Source organism: Tinamus guttatus, unplaced genomic scaffold (assembly GCF_059628265.1).
Source record: "Tinamus guttatus ecotype Peru unplaced genomic scaffold, ASM5962826v1 Tinamus_guttatus_pri_ptg000215l, whole genome shotgun sequence".
NCBI lineage: Eukaryota > Metazoa > Chordata > Aves > Tinamiformes > Tinamidae > Tinamus > Tinamus guttatus.
Genome location: NW_028288749.1, coordinates 2457138 through 2474456, shown reverse-complemented (window position 1 = coordinate 2474456; position 17319 = coordinate 2457138). Strand labels below are relative to the sequence as shown.

General features: G+C 36.9%; 1 protein-coding gene across 1 annotated transcript in view; it reads left to right on the top strand.

The window, feature by feature from the left end:
• CEP350 (centrosomal protein 350) overlaps nucleotides 1-17319 on the top strand; it is a 65210-nt gene that overhangs the window by 30975 nt on the left and 16916 nt on the right. The window contains exons 15-29 of the mRNA XM_088524859.1: nucleotides 810-999; nucleotides 2034-2254; nucleotides 2344-2507; nucleotides 3124-3213; nucleotides 3498-3638; nucleotides 5660-5790; nucleotides 6159-6278; nucleotides 7011-7177; nucleotides 7597-7790; nucleotides 8090-8274; nucleotides 9080-9167; nucleotides 9512-9658; nucleotides 10489-10646; nucleotides 13905-14027; nucleotides 17067-17263. Coding sequence (XP_088380985.1) covers nucleotides 810-999; nucleotides 2034-2254; nucleotides 2344-2507; nucleotides 3124-3213; nucleotides 3498-3638; nucleotides 5660-5790; nucleotides 6159-6278; nucleotides 7011-7177; nucleotides 7597-7790; nucleotides 8090-8274; nucleotides 9080-9167; nucleotides 9512-9658; nucleotides 10489-10646; nucleotides 13905-14027; nucleotides 17067-17263 — 2316 coding nt within the window. The remainder of the gene's footprint in view (nucleotides 1-809; nucleotides 1000-2033; nucleotides 2255-2343; nucleotides 2508-3123; nucleotides 3214-3497; nucleotides 3639-5659; nucleotides 5791-6158; nucleotides 6279-7010; nucleotides 7178-7596; nucleotides 7791-8089; nucleotides 8275-9079; nucleotides 9168-9511; nucleotides 9659-10488; nucleotides 10647-13904; nucleotides 14028-17066; nucleotides 17264-17319) is intronic.

Here is a 17319-nt window from a genome sequence, read left to right as displayed (position 1 = left end):
TGGTTCTTTCTTTTTTGAGTCTATCTAATTTGTCTCTGATCTTAAATGAGGGTCATCCAAAAACAAATGGGCAGAAGGTTATTAACATTATTGAAAAATATTCCTTTCTTAAACCAGCCTTTGACAAATTAGTTAACTTCATTCCAATAGGCTTTTTAGCAATCAGAGGTATGGCCACCTTTGCGAAGGAGACATGCTTCATTTCTAGATCACAGACAGCTTACATTTGCATCCACAAATTAATAAATATGCTTCTGTGGTAGCTTGTAAACTGTGAAAACGTGAATAAAATTGAGATTTGCTACACCCAATATTTAAACAATAACATAAGGGAAAAGATAGCTTTAAAACTGTGAGAGAAGTAAAAGATTAGGCATTCAAAATTCTTTGTTACTACTTTCTTGAAATTCTCTTGTTTACTAAAATAAAGGTAGGCTTCATTCTGATTTTCAGTATTTAAGAAATTAAATTGATATTTTCTTTATTTAAACTGATACTATTTTCAATTTAAAAATTATAGTTTAGTTGATATATGCAAAAGAGAATTGCCTGTAGTTTGCATTGAGGAAACTACTACTACATGTCTGCAAATGAATATGATTGAGTTCATCTCTGTAGGAGGTTGTCAGAGTTGCTTTTTTTTTTTTTTTTTTTTTTTTTTTTTCTTACTGGATATACATACTTTTATTTCGAAGGCATTATTAAATGGAGAGGGAAAAAAAAAAAGTCATTTGTTTTGGGGCTCCTGATGGCTAAGATTCATACTTAGAATACCAAACATGAACTTTGCCTTTCTTATTGATTTTTAGGACTGGAATCTTGCAATGGAAATTCTCACCACTTTCCAGTGGAAGGAGAGAAAATGCCGTCTGACCTGGAGCGGGGATCCCACCAGGCCAAGAAGTCCTTGTCTAGTAATAGAATTTCTAATAAGGATCTTGAGCAGACCCCAGATACTGACAGCACACTAGAAAACTTGTCTGCACACTCCCTGATGAGGTAATGTGAACTGTCTAGGAGCGTTATGCTACATTATCCAAAAAAATGATTATGTGTCTGTGCATGCAGAGTTATGAGATATGCTCAGTTGCGTTTTCATTTTCCATTTTTCCCCCTGCCGAAACAACAAATAATGCAAATGGGCTTTCCCTCATTCTTTGTGGATATAGAATGATCCTGAGGTGTTGACTTACTTTAGTGACCTGTGCTGACATCCAGTGTTAAGTTTAAAAAGCTCCTTTTAACATACCGAGAGGTGCCAAGTATAGCAAAATGTCTTTTTAAGTAGTTGGAGCATTTATTGTATTTTGATGAAAGGATCAAAACTCAAAGTAGTACCTTACACTTTTAGTTGCATCAATATTTTGATAGTAACCTCTTAAAAAAAAAAAATGCAGTTTGCTATACTTTCTGTCAAAATACCATCGTAACTTCCTGTGAGTAAAATAAAGTTCTTGACTTGGACTTTCAAAACAGATGCATAAATTCACATGCATGTTAAAGTGACCAGGTTCCTGCTGGTTGGATCATGTAATAGTGTCTGCTCATCAGATACCAAACTGTGGACTAAACTCCTTACTTCAGGTCCCTGTTTTCTTTTAATTTTCACTTCATGAAACTTTCACCAAATTTCATGTTATTTTTCACTAATAACAGTGTTATTTATATGAAGGAAGTTTTCTTACCCTTATTTAATTACTGCCACAGATTTTGCCACATCCAGCAATGTTGTCCTTGGATTGGAACATGCAAATAATTTGTTGTTTGTTTGTACCTGTATGCTAACAATGTTTAATACTGTGGAAAAATAGGACACTGTATAAACTTAGTTTCAAGATGGAATGCAGTTGCAAAACCAATCTCATGATGCTATTTCTTAAATGCAGACTGAGCTTATGTAAACTATAAAAGAACAGGCTTTTTGCATAGATCTGTTTTAGTGTTTATATGTAGAAGAAATAGATTATTGCTTTAAAATCTTATCAAATGCCAGGACCTGAGAATACTGATGCCTTTCTTGCTTTTGTTGTCAGCTTCTCGGACAAGGGAAGATCCCAAAAGACACCAACCTCTTCCCCATCTCCAGGCTCCCAAAAATTGCTGCGGTTTGATTCTGTAGGCAAAACAGGAGAAAGAGCCAAGTCACCTGCTGGCTTCTCTGCAAGTCCAGCGCCAGGGCTGAAACCTCACGTAGCCTTCTCTGAGCCCAGTCTGGGAATGAGCAGGCCCAGAGCAGGAGCAGCCTCGGCAAGCGGTGAGTGGTTGTGTTATATATGTGCTCTTTATTATACGACGTGGGCCAGCGGAGCCTATGGAGACTGACCAGTGAGTCTTGCCCTCCAGGGTGTATGCGCTTCTCCCCCGCCGGGCTTCAGCATCGTTTTTCAGCAGAATTGAACTACCTTAGTGCTATTGAGGAGTCTGTGCGGCAGCTTTCCGACGTGGAACGAGTACGAGGCGTATCGCTTGCCCAGCAGGAGAGTGTGTCTTTGGCTCAGATTCTAAAGGTAATGGGAAAATATTTCCTTGACTTAACATTCCTCTTTTATATTTTCCAAGAAAGTTAATCAAATTAGATAGCTAATACTTTAGAGATGCAGAGAAGTTTTAATGGGCGTGCTGGAGCATCTCTGATCATGTCATTTTGTTTGGATTACTATCTGATGTTACTTTTCTTACTGCCTTTAAAGAAATAGCGGGCTAGGAACATGTCACCATTATCTGAAATCACGGTTGTGACTGGGCACCTCAGTAAGACTAAAACATAATTAATTAACAAGTCTGGTGTTGGGTCCTGATGCAATGCAGTGCAGTTGTTCACGCATGAAATTTTGTCTTAATGCAAAAGATTTTGGGGTGAAATTTCCTTCTGACAGCATTGTGTGTTCTAATTTAAGTAGAATTAACTGATTTCCTAAATCATCCTTCCTTCCACACTGAAGTGGAAACAGTTGAGGAATGTGCCTATTTTAAAAGGGAGATAATCAGGAGGTAGCTTGAAAACTTGACTTTAGCAGAAGAGGCACCATTGGAGCAGATCTGTCTCTCTAAGGTAGCTGCATGCAGTGGAAAGGATTTTTGCATTTAGCTTCCAATGTTAAAACTTGTTTCCTTGATGTATAGGCAAAGCAGCAGCGCCATGAACGGGACTTGGCTCTTTTGAAAATGAAGGCAGAACAAGAAGCTTTAGAAAGTCAGAGGCAGCTGGAAGAGGTAAGGCAGAAGGCAGCTCAGGTAATGCTGCCCTTCAAAAACTGTGGAGTGTATAAAAGGCAAAATGCTGTAAATAAATCCAAGCCTACAAATATTCTTAACGTGAAGCTGTGAATGTGTATGGAAATGGCAAAGGCTGTGAACATATAGAAATAGTGAAGGAGTTTATTGCAGCTGAAAAAGGCCCCTAAGGAACAAATTTTGAACTTTTTTTCTAGGTTGTGACAAGTAAAACTCTACTAGAGAATTTTGAAGATCTTGATTAGATGTTTTTTTCTGCATAGGTCCATGCAGAGTCACTACAACAACTGGTTCAAGCACGGCAGGAGGCTGTAGAAGTGATGCAAGAAAACACATGCAAGATTGTAGCCAAGCAGGTAGAAGCTGCACTTCTTACTACAGATGCAGCTCGCCAAATCCGTGAGGTGAGATCCTGTATGAAAGGAGACACTCTGCTAATTTCAGTGTTACTCAAAAACTGTTTTTCCTCTAGGTTATTTTTTATTCAGTGCAGCTTCTTCACCTTCACAACATGAAAAATGATAGAAGTTAAAAAGAGCTTTTCTGGCATCACAGCTTAGAAACAAGTCAGTTGTCAGACTTAAGATTCCTGTTCATTATTCTTACAACCTTCCAGTTAATAAACCATTCAAGAATTTGTTCTTGAAGGACAGATTGATGATAGTAAACACAGAATGTTTAATTTGTAGATATTACTCTCCATCAGGGATTGATCCTATGCCTGATTCATATGCATTTAAACTAGAAAAGGAGGAAAACTGCAAATTTGCTTCCTTTAGAGGAAGAAAGGGAATAGCTAAAAACAAATTTTAAAAAAATCATCAGAACTCTTCCTTCACTCCAGAGTTTAAAATATTCTCTTTGAATTTCATTTCATTCTTCATGTGATATACAGTTATTTTCTGTTTTTAAGTATAATTGCTATTTCCAAAACATAGCAGCCACTTTACACAGATAAGAAGCACAATAACCAGAATGCTTTTGCTTTGTCATAGTTCTGTACTCTCAATGACTCTGAATTTGGGTTGTGAGATGGTGCAGAAGGCTGATTGATGGATACGAACACAGAAGGATGCTTCTTTGCAGCTTATGCACAGGCACATTTTAGTGGTTATCAAGGCAGTTTTTATCATAAATGATGGTTGTAGAATGCGGATTTACTACTTGTGGGCTTTACCAAATACATGAAGTTTAAATAATTCCCAAATAGACAAAAATGGTTTAGGTTGATGGAACAGAACAACTCGGGCATTAGAGGTACCTACTGCATTGTTGATAGGAGACAGCGGTGGATGACTTGGATAGAGACCGACAAAGAAATGTCTTTGAGGGAGTCAAAATGAGTAGAAATAAATTAAGAAACAGGGCAGAGGCAACGCAGACTTTTTTTCTCCAATTTATTCATTTACTTTCAGTGAGGAGTTTTAATTTCTTGTCTTGATTTAAGTTTGAATCAGAGAGTAGTGACTGAGTGGGAAGTGACTCCTAGGGGATAGTGATTGGAACAAACGCCCATTTAGGTGGGATGCAGGAATGGAAATACCAGTCACTGTGTGCGAGGGTATCTTTTTGGATGTACAGTGTAATTTCTTGTGTATAAAGGAAGGGGCTTCATTTTATGCAATGTTTTCAATTAGATGTTTATCTTATGCAAAAGAGATAATATAGTATGCTCTTATATATGCTTGTTTATGCTAAGGAAAGGAAAATAGTGAGCGATGTATACAGATAGTCCAATTAAAAATAACTGATCTATATGTTGGAAAGCCACGTGCAATACAAGACAAAAGAGAAAAAAAAAAGAAGAGGAGAAAAGCTCAACATGTATATTTTAAATCCTTTGAAAACACGTTGTTACTGCTAACACCCCCTCTCCTTTGAAACAACTCTTAGTTCTCTGCTCCTGAAGGTGAAGACATTTGAACAAGAGCAAAATCAGTAAAATCTGAAGCTTCTAAAAACAGTGTTACCATATGCTGTGATTTTTTTGAAATTTTCTGTCATGTTTCTAGTCAGTGGATGTCGTATATTAAAAAATATGAAAAGTAATTGTTTCTGGCAGGTTTTTAAAAGTAAATTGTAGCTCAGAGAATGTGTTCCTATGCGGAAGTCATTCTAGTGAGCAGAATTCAGGTAAGTGATTGGAACGCTGTGATAAGTGGCAATATCTTTCACACATCTATAGTTGCACATGGATAATACCACTCTAAAAATAAAATAACTGTATGCAGCGCAGTATGCACCTCTTATCAACAAATTGGCACATATGTAATTATAAACAATGTCAAAATCATGTGTGTGTCTCATCTGTTCACTAGATCGGCAAGCTCCCTGCAAGAGGAATGGCTATATTTTTTCTTTCAAAAAATATATAGATGATGTTGACTTTGTATTCTTTCTTTTGTTGTTTTTTTATTGTACTCAGATGACAGAGTTAGCCCAAATCTCAGACACTGTGAATGCTCCAGCCGCTCCAATGACAACTTTGTTTGACCACCAGCGGCAGCATCATATGGAGTTCATAAAACAACTGAGAGCACGAGCTGATGCAAACAGGTTTTGTCTAATGTATTTCTCATCTAGAGGAGGGGGGATTAGGATCTGTTTGTTTTTGCTTCTCCTTTTCTTGAAGACAATCATAAGGTGTGATAACAAGGGAGCATTTAAGATGCATCTTCCTGCACATAATAGTATATCCCAAGCATGAGAGATTTGTTTAGTGAAATTGTATGTAAAGGAGCAGAAGTAGATGCATTTTGTGTTTTTTTTTTTTTTTTTTTTTTTTTATCTAGTCTAAGGCTTAAGTGGCCACTTCAGAAATTTAGCTATTATTTCTCTTAGTGAACTGATATGTAAGAAAACTGAAGTTATTATTCTTTGTTCTAAGACCACGCAGATTCAGCCCAAACACTTTCCTTTTTCAGGAAATCTATGTCTGGTGCCATTTCACAGAGCAAAGAGGAGAAGGGTGACTCAAAACAAACATACTCACCAGTGTTTGATAGTTACTCAGAATCCTCAAGATCAAAGATTCATGATCAGAGGTAAGAAGGTCTCACGTTTTATTTCCTCTATAAAGACGAAATAGAATCTAAAAAATACAAAGTAATAATGAGACATTTCCTCAAGGTGTTCTTTTTTTCTTTAAAGAGGGAAAGTCTATATTAAACAAAAGTTGACTTTAAACCTTCTGCAGGTGAAGTTTTTCTTATGTTCTAAAGCTTGAAGGCTTATATTTCTACTAGAATTTGCTTTGTTTATAATTGTAAAATCTTGCTAAACTGCATTCCACAATTGTATATAGTGTGTTAATATTTTCAGGTTCATATTTGCTGTATTTGTTTTTATTTGATGTCTTTCTGTTTCATAACTTAGGAACCTAAGAATTCCACACCTGCTTTCTTACCAAGCTATATTAGCAAGATAAGGGAGCAGGTCAAGGGAAGCGCTTATTCCACCCTATTCAACTCTTGTGAGACTGTATCTGGAGTACAATGTCCAATTTAAAGCTGCTCAGCTTTAGAAACAAACCAACCAACCCACCACCCCAACAAAAACAACAACCAAAAAAACAACCAACTCCGCCAGCAAAACCTGAATATTGGTTGCTCTGGGATGTTGGTCATCAATATGTGCAGTAGTAGTGTAAACTAAATATTTTGAAATGTCTGAAGTACTATACTTGTGGGTTTTTAAATATACACACTCATGCATGTATATATGTGTATGTGTATACATTTATAAATATACATATATGTTATTTCTTGGTGAAACAGTAGTACCAGCAGCCGTCAAGAGAGTCCTTCAGTTCCATCTTCTAAGGAGAATGAGAAAAAGCTTTCCCAGCGGGAGAAGACCAGTAGCTGTATTGAAGAGCAGGCTTGTACTGCTGTGGATGACTCCTTGCCGAGCGATAGTGTTTTATCGCTGCCAGATGAAAAAGGTTAGAGCTCTTGCTTGTCTGTGGTGAACCTAGAGATGATAAGCAGGGGGAGGAGGAGGTTGTGTTATGGAATTATATTCTGAAATAAATGAGGCAACATGTGTGAAGGAAACTGAATCCCGGGTGGATTGTTGGGCTCTTAAGAGGTAGCAGAGAATGGCACATGCCATCCCAATGGGATGGCTTACCTTTATACCTTATAAAGAACCTCATTATGTCTTTGTTAGCTAAATAGTAGTATATCATTTTGTCGTCTTTGTCTTCTAGCTCAAAATCGCTCTTTCCTAAGACTCCTATTTTTTTGCATTAGGTTAGTCATCCCTCTCCCCTTTTACACCTTTACTGAGATGAAGCAGAGTTACACAGCCATCTGGTACATACTTTTGAGAATAAAACCACTTCTCTGATTTCTTCCTCAGATTCTGCTTCAATTGCAACAGAGTATTCTCTGAAATTTGATGAGTCTATGACAGAGGATGAAATTGAGGAAAAGTCTTTTCGGTCTTTGCTACCCTCTGAGAGTCATCGCAGAATTAACCTGGAAAAGAAACGAGGTAGTCGTGATTCTGATGAGGAAGTCTGCCCAGGAAAAGAAGCTCTGTCATCTATCAAGGTAGGGCAAGTGATGTAGTTAGGGTAAATAAATTGACATGAGGCATTCAAGCTAGTGGGCTTGAAGTGAGCCATTCGTTTAGTTGTGGTTGCAAGCTTTAGATTTCTTTTTTTCCTCTTTCAGTACTACAAAATGCAGAGTGATATGAATCACACTGCATGTCAGTGTGATATATGCAGTGTGATCAGTGTACATATAACACACACATATATAAGTTTATATGTTTATATATGCATAATTTTTAAAAACTCGGGGATTCCTATATTATCAAATCATGCTGAGTTTGTCTTGCCTTCCAGGAGCTAAGCATGCCATTCTCCAGAGGGCAAGATAGTTTTTCCAAGTTTACCATGGAGATGGTAAGGCAGTACATGAAAGAGGAAGAAATGCGAGCAGCTCATCATTCCTCACTGCTTCGGCTCAGGGAAAGGGCTTTGAAGGAGAAGACCAAGGCTGAACTAGCATGGCTGGAGCACCAGAAGAAGTAAGAGAGCTCTAACTATGCACTGTTGCTAACTGGTCGCTTTCTTGTGCTCCTACTTGATTCTGTTTGTTTATTAACCCATTTGTTTATTTTTGTGGATTTTGTTTCCACTCCTTCCCTTCTGTTAAACTTCAGTAAATGAACTAATCTTCTGATACTTAGAATATATACAACTGTTGTCACTTGAACATAATTTGTAAGTGTGCTTTGGTGTTTGTCAGGTACAGTTAGGTAAAAAGAGTTTAATCGAGAGCAGAACATGAGAGGTTTGTGTTGTTGGTCAAAGAGAGGGTAGTTCCTAACTTTACAAGTCTTAATGCTGGAAAATATAAAGGTGTTGATGATTCAAGGTCTTTTTAATTGACTTAAGCCAAATTTTGTGAATCTGCATATGTGATATCCCTATTTTATTCCAACCTTCCGTATGCTTTGCATGAAATTCCAGTAGAGGTACCTACTAATACTACTGGATAGAAGTTGCCTGATTTAATCAGGGATATATTCCCGTTCTCCCGACTTGGTGACTTACTGTAGGAGGGAGCCTCTGTCCGCCAGACGTTTTCTTCTAGCTGCTTATCATTGTGGATTTGACGAAGGACTGTGAAGCAGTGACCCAAGATCCATTCTTTTGTCCTCTCAAATGATGAGCAAGCTACCTTTGCAGCACTTCTGTCTGTTCATGTGAAATCCTATGTTATTATTATTATTAATATTGTTATTAAAAAGCTTTTTGTTCATTATCTGTGTATGGCTTTCTCCCCTTGTCACCCCTCCTATTTAGTCCCTTCTATCTTTTTATTTTCAGGCACTTGCGAGACAAGGGAGAGGATGATAAGATGCCTCCTATAACAAAGCTAAAGCGTAATCTGCTGCTGAAATTACAACAGGAGAAGGTAACCAATGCCATGTAGGAAAAAACTTTTGAAAACACTGTGTGGTGATTAAATATTTCAGGGGTTGTAAAAGTATTGAGAAGACTGTTCTGGGATTTTTGAATAGGAAGCTGGTAGTGTTTCTTTATAAATAAAACATACTAGTGGTGTTTTATCAGTAGTGTCACTGGTGAAGTTCAGGGGTGATAATTAAATCTTCTGTGTCTGCCGTTGAAGTTGCAGGCTAAAATTACTGAAATTATGTGAGAAAATAATAAATCTTGCAGTACAGACAGTGGCAGGCTTAAAGTGTGTCTTTGAGCTATTTGTAACTATAGTTATTTTGTTTACTCTCTACATAAAAGGCAGAAATTAAGCATCTTCAGGAAGCCAACAAGGCTGCTCGGAAAGAGAGGCTACTGATTCTTAAACAGCAGGCAGAAATAGAAAAAATCCATCAAACTACAATGAAACTGCAGGAAAAATTAAAGTCTGCGGGAGAAAACAAACTGGTAAGTGTCAGTATGGAATTGAGACTCTTCCCTCTTTTGTCTCTGCAGCTGGTATTTGGCTACAGTGTCTATAGGAATAGAAGGCTACTAATCTGAACCTGTCACCAGACTACAAATTTGTTTTTCCTAAAACTCCCTCATCCTCTGTGTTTCAGCATTTTCATCTGTTTAATCTCTTTAGAACATTATTTAAGGAAATATCCTTGGAGAAGCTTTAAAATGGATGCTTTATTTTAATCAAACAGTAGGTGTTGTTTTTTAATCCTCAAACTAGGGACCAATGACTTTGGGTATATTACCTTTCTGGACAATCGGCTCTTTTAGGCTCTGATTCTTGTAAAGTTTGGCCTTTGGGATTTGGGGTTTTTTAAATCATGAAAAGTTGGAATATACTTGCTGGTAAGTGAGTAGAAGGAGGGTTGTGTAGGAAAGAATGCTTTAAGTATGGCCCTATTAGATCCTAAAGATTTAAAACCTAAACTCTTAAAAGAAGACAACCACAAAACAAACCACAGATTTCTGCTTTGTGTGTGACTTAATGTTCGCATTCTTGGGGTTTTTTTAGTTCTGGATACTGTCCAGAACCAGTGGAGACTTAAATTATGGAGGAAAAGAAAGGATGTAGTAAAAAGCTGTGTGTAAAATAGAAATGAAGTTGGAGTATGAAGTTAGTTCATTGGAGATCTGCAGATAGACAGATTTATCTGAGATATTATTTGATATAATCTCTAAAAAGTGGGATAAATTCACACACAAAAAAAGAGATGGTAGCCTAATAACTGTTTTTACTCTTACTATTGGATTTAATTGTTTTTTAACATTTATTGCAGGAACTTCCCAGTGAAGATGAGATCAAACAGAGCAATGCTTCTAGCCCTCTTCCAACAGATGCAGAAACACGCACTCCTTCCCCAGTCTCAGTTTCCAGCAGTGAGACTAGTAGCATCATGGAGAAGCTTAAAAAAATGCGCAGTAGAATGGATGAAAAGTAACTAATTCTTTTTTTTTTTTTACTTTTACAAAAGTTGTTTACTATTTTAAGAGAGCAAGTTGTTTTTTTTTTTGCCATGCTCACTAAATAGCCATAAGAAAGATTACAGAGCTGTTTATATCATGCATATATATTCGTTGATCTACACTGGCACGTAAGTTTTAATTCTCAAATGTGACTTGCCTGAAAAAGAGCTTGTTAGATGCATTAAAAGAAATATATATATTTTTGAAGATAATATTTTAGAGGCTATTGTACTTGCATGAATACTGAGATTCAAACCTTGTTAGCTGGCATGCTGTGTGTCCATTCATTGAAGTGATGCAATACATGCACAAGACTGTATTTGGGAAGAGTGATTTTAGTGTTCCCTGGACTTGATAGATTCCATAAAAGCACTTAAATTTATAAGATTGATGTTTGTGCATGCAAGGATTTGAATGGTACACCTTGATAGTGCATCTTGTCAAAGTACAAGTTAGAATCAAAGACCTCAAGTTAGGCAGTCAGTAATGTCTGTACTTTATATTGGCTCTTATCACTTTTAATTTAGAGAAGTAAAATGAGTGGTACCTTGGAATTACTGTGTCTATTTCTATCTTGCATTGAAATGTAAGTTATTAATAGCTATAGTCATGTTGTGGGGAAAATTAGTAACTGGTTTTGAGATGTGATTCACAGAAAGTCAGTGAGCTTTTTGAGCACATAAGCTCTGTCTTGTATCCAGCTGCTGAATTTCAATTCCCATTGCCTTAAAATCAGCTAGAGAGATGAGTTCTGTAAGTATTTTGGTAATGAACAGAGGTGATAGTGGGTGACTGAAGACAGTTAATAAGACCTTTGCTTTTGTCCTGAGCGGTGCACGGATTGGAGAGGTAAAATAAAAAGAGAACAGAGGAAATAATCAAGTAATGAAGTTACAGGTTACTAAGTTGGGCCATTAAGTATTGGTCCACAGAGATGATTTTTGTAATATTTTTTTCTTAACTGTTAAAGTTGAAGGTAACATCTAAAAAACAAGGATTGCAGGTTGTAAAGATAAGCTGTTAGTGACTCCTTAGCATCCTCATTGCTTGTAGTCTGTTGGGAAGTACCTTTGTGTTGATGAAAATTTAAAAAAAAAAAAAAAAATAGAAGAAGATAAAAGAAGATGATAAAAACCAGTTCTAGTTGCATGATCTTTGCCTGTTCAAGCTGGTAATGAATATGGGATGCTTTTGTTTTAATTCTGACCCTTCTGGTAGGGCTTAGGGAACTGAACAGCCAAAATGATCATTCATTTTTTGAAGCATCTTGTCTCCAAAAGTAAGCCCTGGCATTTCAAGTTAACCCTGTAGAAAGCAGCTCATCTTTATAGCAGCAAACTCTTTCCCTAAGTATGTTCTGATTTTTAGGAAGCGACTTAAAAATAGGAAATTAGAATCTGCTCTCGGCTTCCAAAATCCTGCCTCCTCCCCAATTTTTTAAATTACTGTTTCTTTTTTAATGATTCTTACATCAGAGCTTTAAAATATAAAATAATGTAGAGCATACAAATGATGATAGATAGTGATACCAAACTAAGTTGAATCTTATGAATTTTTAGATAAGCATATTAATTTAAGCAGTACCTTTTTTGGAATTAAGAGATAACCAGAATACTCTTATATTCAAGACTCTTTGGCACTTTTTATCAGTAGCGTTTTTGTCAATATTGGTTTTGAAATACTTTTCCCTTGTTTCTTCATTCCTATGCAGCAGGTGTGTTTCCAGAAAGACTAACATATTAGTACATAATTGTCCTCCCTATTACAAGGGATAGTAGCAGATAGAAAGTGTTCTTTATCCTTATAGTTATTTTATTTACCTCCATACTTGCTTACCTTCCTAGAATCCTGGAACTTCATTCTCTGGAACTTGATCTTTCTGATTGCAATGCTTTTGCACACATTTTTGCAGATTTTTTTTTGGTAGTAGTAGGAGTTTTTTGGGGCAGGGGGAAGTTGTTTTGTTTTTAAAGAGTGCCAACTTGGTGTCTTCTTATGTAGTTATTTGTAAGGCACAAGAATAGTGAAATAGAGTAATATGTTGTTGATTTGGGATGTAAGAATAGGAAGCTGCCTGTGCTTATATTGCACAAGGAAAGAATCTGACTGACAAAGTATTAGTATGTTAGAAGAAAGCAAGCCTTGCTGTGCTGGATCTCCTGTGCCCTATAGCAAAGGGAAAATCCTTTCACGTCCTTCCTTATGAGACAGCTCCAGTATTTTTCTTCTGCTAAAAGGGGAGTGAAAGTTTTTTAATCTGTGAATCTTTGTAGCCTGCATGTGAACAGTAGCATGCTCTGTCAAAGAGAATTAATCCCTTTTCCCTTGTTTCTCATGAATATGCAGCATAATGATAATCTGTGCAATAGGAAAACTGATTAGCTGCTTGATTTCTTTTGCTTTTCTTTATGCTTCATGATGCAGAGCTTTATGAAGCATGTTATCTTTCTTTAAATATGGTCGTTTGTTAGGAATAAGCTTAAAGCAGTCATTCATTGATTCTGTGATTCATGAGCAAATACCAGTTTAAGCTGTCATAAGTTTTTGTAGATTTTTTTTTTTAAACAGATGTTACCTTTCTGCAGTTCATACCTCAAATAAGAGAGACAATGTAGGCCAATTCCAAGACAGACTTAGCATTTAGCCCCAGAAAGAAACAGCTGCCAGAAATCTGCTTATATCTTGGACTTTCCCTGGAATTTCTCATTCTTTAGAAGCTATTTATTTATTTATTTGTTGCCCTTTTGCTGGGGCTTCCCTTTGGGGAAATGTTTGATTCAGGTTTGGCCTGGTGAATGAAAACATGTCTAGGATTTCAGACTAACAAAGCTGTTCATATCCCAAAACCAGCATGCTTTTTAGTGCTAATAATATTCTCTGTTGAGGGCTGGAATAGCAAGGACTGCGAAATGGTCAGGTTGAGATCTCTTAACAAGTGTATGTGGAAGTTTGCATCAGAGTAATCCAGCTCCTTCCAATTTATAACAGTTTGAAAGCGGCATGCCTCTAATTAACAGGAAAATGAAAGTTGAATAGACTATGCATAAGTGTGTATGTTCTGTTGCCTTCTGCCTAATAATATATAGTTTTTCTGCATCAGATATTAGGTAATAAGTATACAATGTCAAACGCAATTAATTTTAAAGTTCTTTGCTAGATGCTATCCTTTTCTCGTTCTTTCTGTCTTTTTTGCTATCTTGGTTTTAAACTCTTCCTCCTTATTTTGTAGACACTGCTCTCCTGTTCACTACTTCTTCTCTGTCTTTACGTCTCACCACTGGGCCTCTCTCAGTGTCTGTTTTCCCAACCTCCACCCCAAATTCCAGCTGTATATCTACAACCAATTGGTCAGGTAACTGTACCTTTCTCAAGTGATGGACTCTTTGATAGAGCATGCTCCGTTCAGTCCTTAAAAAAAAAAAAAAAAAAAGTCAAGAGGTTTCTCATCAGCAAACATTTTTGACCAACTTTATTCACTGTTTCCAGATTATTTTCTTATTATCACTGCTGCACTGGGAATGACAGTTCAGTTCACATTGTTCCCACTGTTTCATGGCTGCCTCAGAATAGTCACTGGAACTGTCTAGTTTGGGCTTAAAGCCAGTGTACCTTGAGTGTATGTGCGGTATAAATAAGGTCCAGAGCACCAGGTTAATATTTGTAGCTCTGCAATTTGGCCATCTTGGTCTGCAGTCTCTTTTCCTAACCTTTTGGAATGGAGTGGATAGAACACGTGACATTAGCACCAGAGAAATAGTTCAGGTTTGTAAATCAGGATGGTATAATCTGAGTGCTGCTGATTCCTCCTCGCTCCCTGGCTTTCCTGCCTTGCATCCTGCTAGATGTGGTTTTGAATATTCCCTTTGGAACTGCCCTGCTGTTGAGGATGAATGTGTACCCTTGGTGTTCAACTGGAACCCTCCGGTGTGTAGTAAATACTACCTCGTCAATCCTTATAAAAGGATCTGCATCTTGAGCCATGTTGCTTTAATCCCTTTTTTATAGATCAAACTTTTGAACCTCTTTCTTTCTATTAACGCTTCTTTTAACAAACTGCTGATTTCCTTATTAGTTAGTCTTTGCATAGTATTTAGTTATGTGCTCATTTAGTTAATTCTCCTTCATATTGTGGTCTTCTGGTCTAATTCGTTTGACATTGTGTTGAGAAGCTGTATTCCTTTGAATCCAATTATTTTAGTCTTTCTCTTGAATTTTATTACAACTAGACTCTCTTCCTCAAGATATTGTCAACTGTGAAGATCCAGATGTTCTGGTGAAATCAACAGCTGGTGACAGAAGAAGAAGAAAAAGTTGCCTTGTGCATTGAGGTCATTATTGTAGCATTGGCATCCATAACAGATTCCAAATATATGAGCTGCTTGACTCGCTGGAGTTGTGCAACTGAACACAAGAATTGAAGAATCTGTTAGTACTGGGGAAAGACAAAACACACACAAGTGTGACTGTGTGTTGTTGTTAATCTAGTCTCTGATGTTTAATCTGCTAATTTTTGCCTTAGAGTAGACAGTGTTGTCTCTCTGTAAAGCAGTAATGTCACCTGCAAAATCATGGAACTCATTGCCACCTGAAAGGTGACAGGTATTCCAGAAAGTCTACAAGATGGTTCTACTTTTCATCCATCCTTGTCTTGACCATAGGAAAGAGAATGGTGGCCACATTCCAGATGTCTTACTAGCTGCTTAAACTTTTATTTTCATATCCTTATTTGTATGTGTCTTAAGGAAGCACACATCTGAATCTTTACCTTTCTGTTAAACTGCCAGATCACTTCTCCAGGGAATAGAGAGGACAGTAGGTGAGCAAACAAGAACACGATCCCCCAGCAGGTGAGACCTGTGGATTAGTCAAATGATCGTTCCAGTCTGTGTGCACAAAAGGGTCATCTGAACCACGGGAGATTTAAAAAGCACATATGAAGTTTAAAACTGCTTTGAGACTAAAAATGTAGATGCAGGGTTGACTTGAAAATTCCAAATTACAAAGGCATTTGCAAAGCCAAGTACTGCAGATCTCGAAAGATTGTTTTGTTAGGCACCACTGCTTCTGTACTAATCAGGATCTCTTTCTCTCTCTCACTGGCTTTTATCAGAAAAAAATCACTTTTATTTTCTGGCATGTTCAGAATTTATATTAAGGAAATGTAATGGATTGATTTACACTATAGACCTGGTATGTTAAAGGAAGTTTGTGTGATTAATACTGAGCTTACTTCCAATTATTGTCTTAAAGTCAAATGCCATCTTCTAAGCTTAATATTTAGAAATAACACCAGAGTTGTTGTTACTCAGAAAAAAAAAAAAAAAAAAGAGGGCAAAGACAACAGGTATCTAAGCACAAACTATTGTATTTGCAAAGTTCTTCGTGAATTTTGACATTTTGGAGGTTTCGTGGATCACTTGAGAAATCTTTATCCCAAAGGGAAAAAACTGCTAGCTTTAAGCATGAGCTTTCCTTTTAATCTACTGCCAGTCTTAAACTAGCATCCATATGTGCTAGTAGCTGGAAGAAACAACCCAACCTCTTTATTCTCTTGATGCTGACAACGTGCCAGGGGGGAAGATCCATCTGGATTGTCCTTAGAGGAAGAAAGATTAAAAACTCCAGTAATTCAGGAGGACTCTCAGTACAGAATCACCTTTTCTCACATATTTGGAAAGAACTGTGGGGTGTAGTTAGGGCTACAGTCTTTTCTCTGTCTTTGGAATAAACTACATAAAAAGCTTTAATTTTCAAATAGTCACTGCTTTCTTGAGGGTTCCAGTTTAATGCCACAGGTACTTTTTTCATGTCCTCAAACTGGGAACTCCCACTGCTCATTTTAGTTAATAATGCATAGCACTTTTAACAATGTTAAGTTTTGGATCTTTTGCACATAAACAGTGTGCTTATATTGTTTAAAATGGAGAGTGAAAAACAGATTGTAAAACTTGATTTTTCTTTAATGGACCAAACTTAAGTGTATCTTCAGAGACCTGGTGCAAAAAAATTCTCTGAAAAGGGCAAGAGAATTAAAACTATGAAGTGAATGGCCTTGTGGCATTCTAGCACTTCATTAATTTCTTTTTCTTTTAAGAAGAAAAAGTCATAGAGAAATTTTAGGAGACAGTAGTGTTTGTTTTATCTGCTCTTGTAACATTCTGTAGATTTTATTTACTGCAAAGAATCTTATGTCTGCTTTATATGTAGGTTTTTATATGTAGACTTTTTATCAGCACATCAGAATTTTAGGAGATGTTGGTTAGTATGGATGTTATTCTGGAAAACAATTTGAACAGCTAAAATTCTGGGAATTATGGCAAGAGAGTATCTGGCTCTTGGGATTTTGGCTGTGGTTGACTACATTTCCATCGCTTCGTGCTCTGTGTCTCAGGTTCCTAACTAAGCGAGAGCAGAAGCTGATGCAGCGTCGACAACATGCGGAGGAGCTGCTGGAGTGGAAACGCCGCCTGGATGCAGAGGAGGCAGAAATACGGCGCATGGAAAAACAGGCTCTGGCTGCCTGGGACAAAGAGCTCAAGCCCAAAACAGCCAAGAAAGAACTGGGGGATCAGAGAACAGAGCCCAAAGGTAAAAAAAAAAAATAATAATAATAATAAAATAAAAAAATAAAAAAATAAAAATAA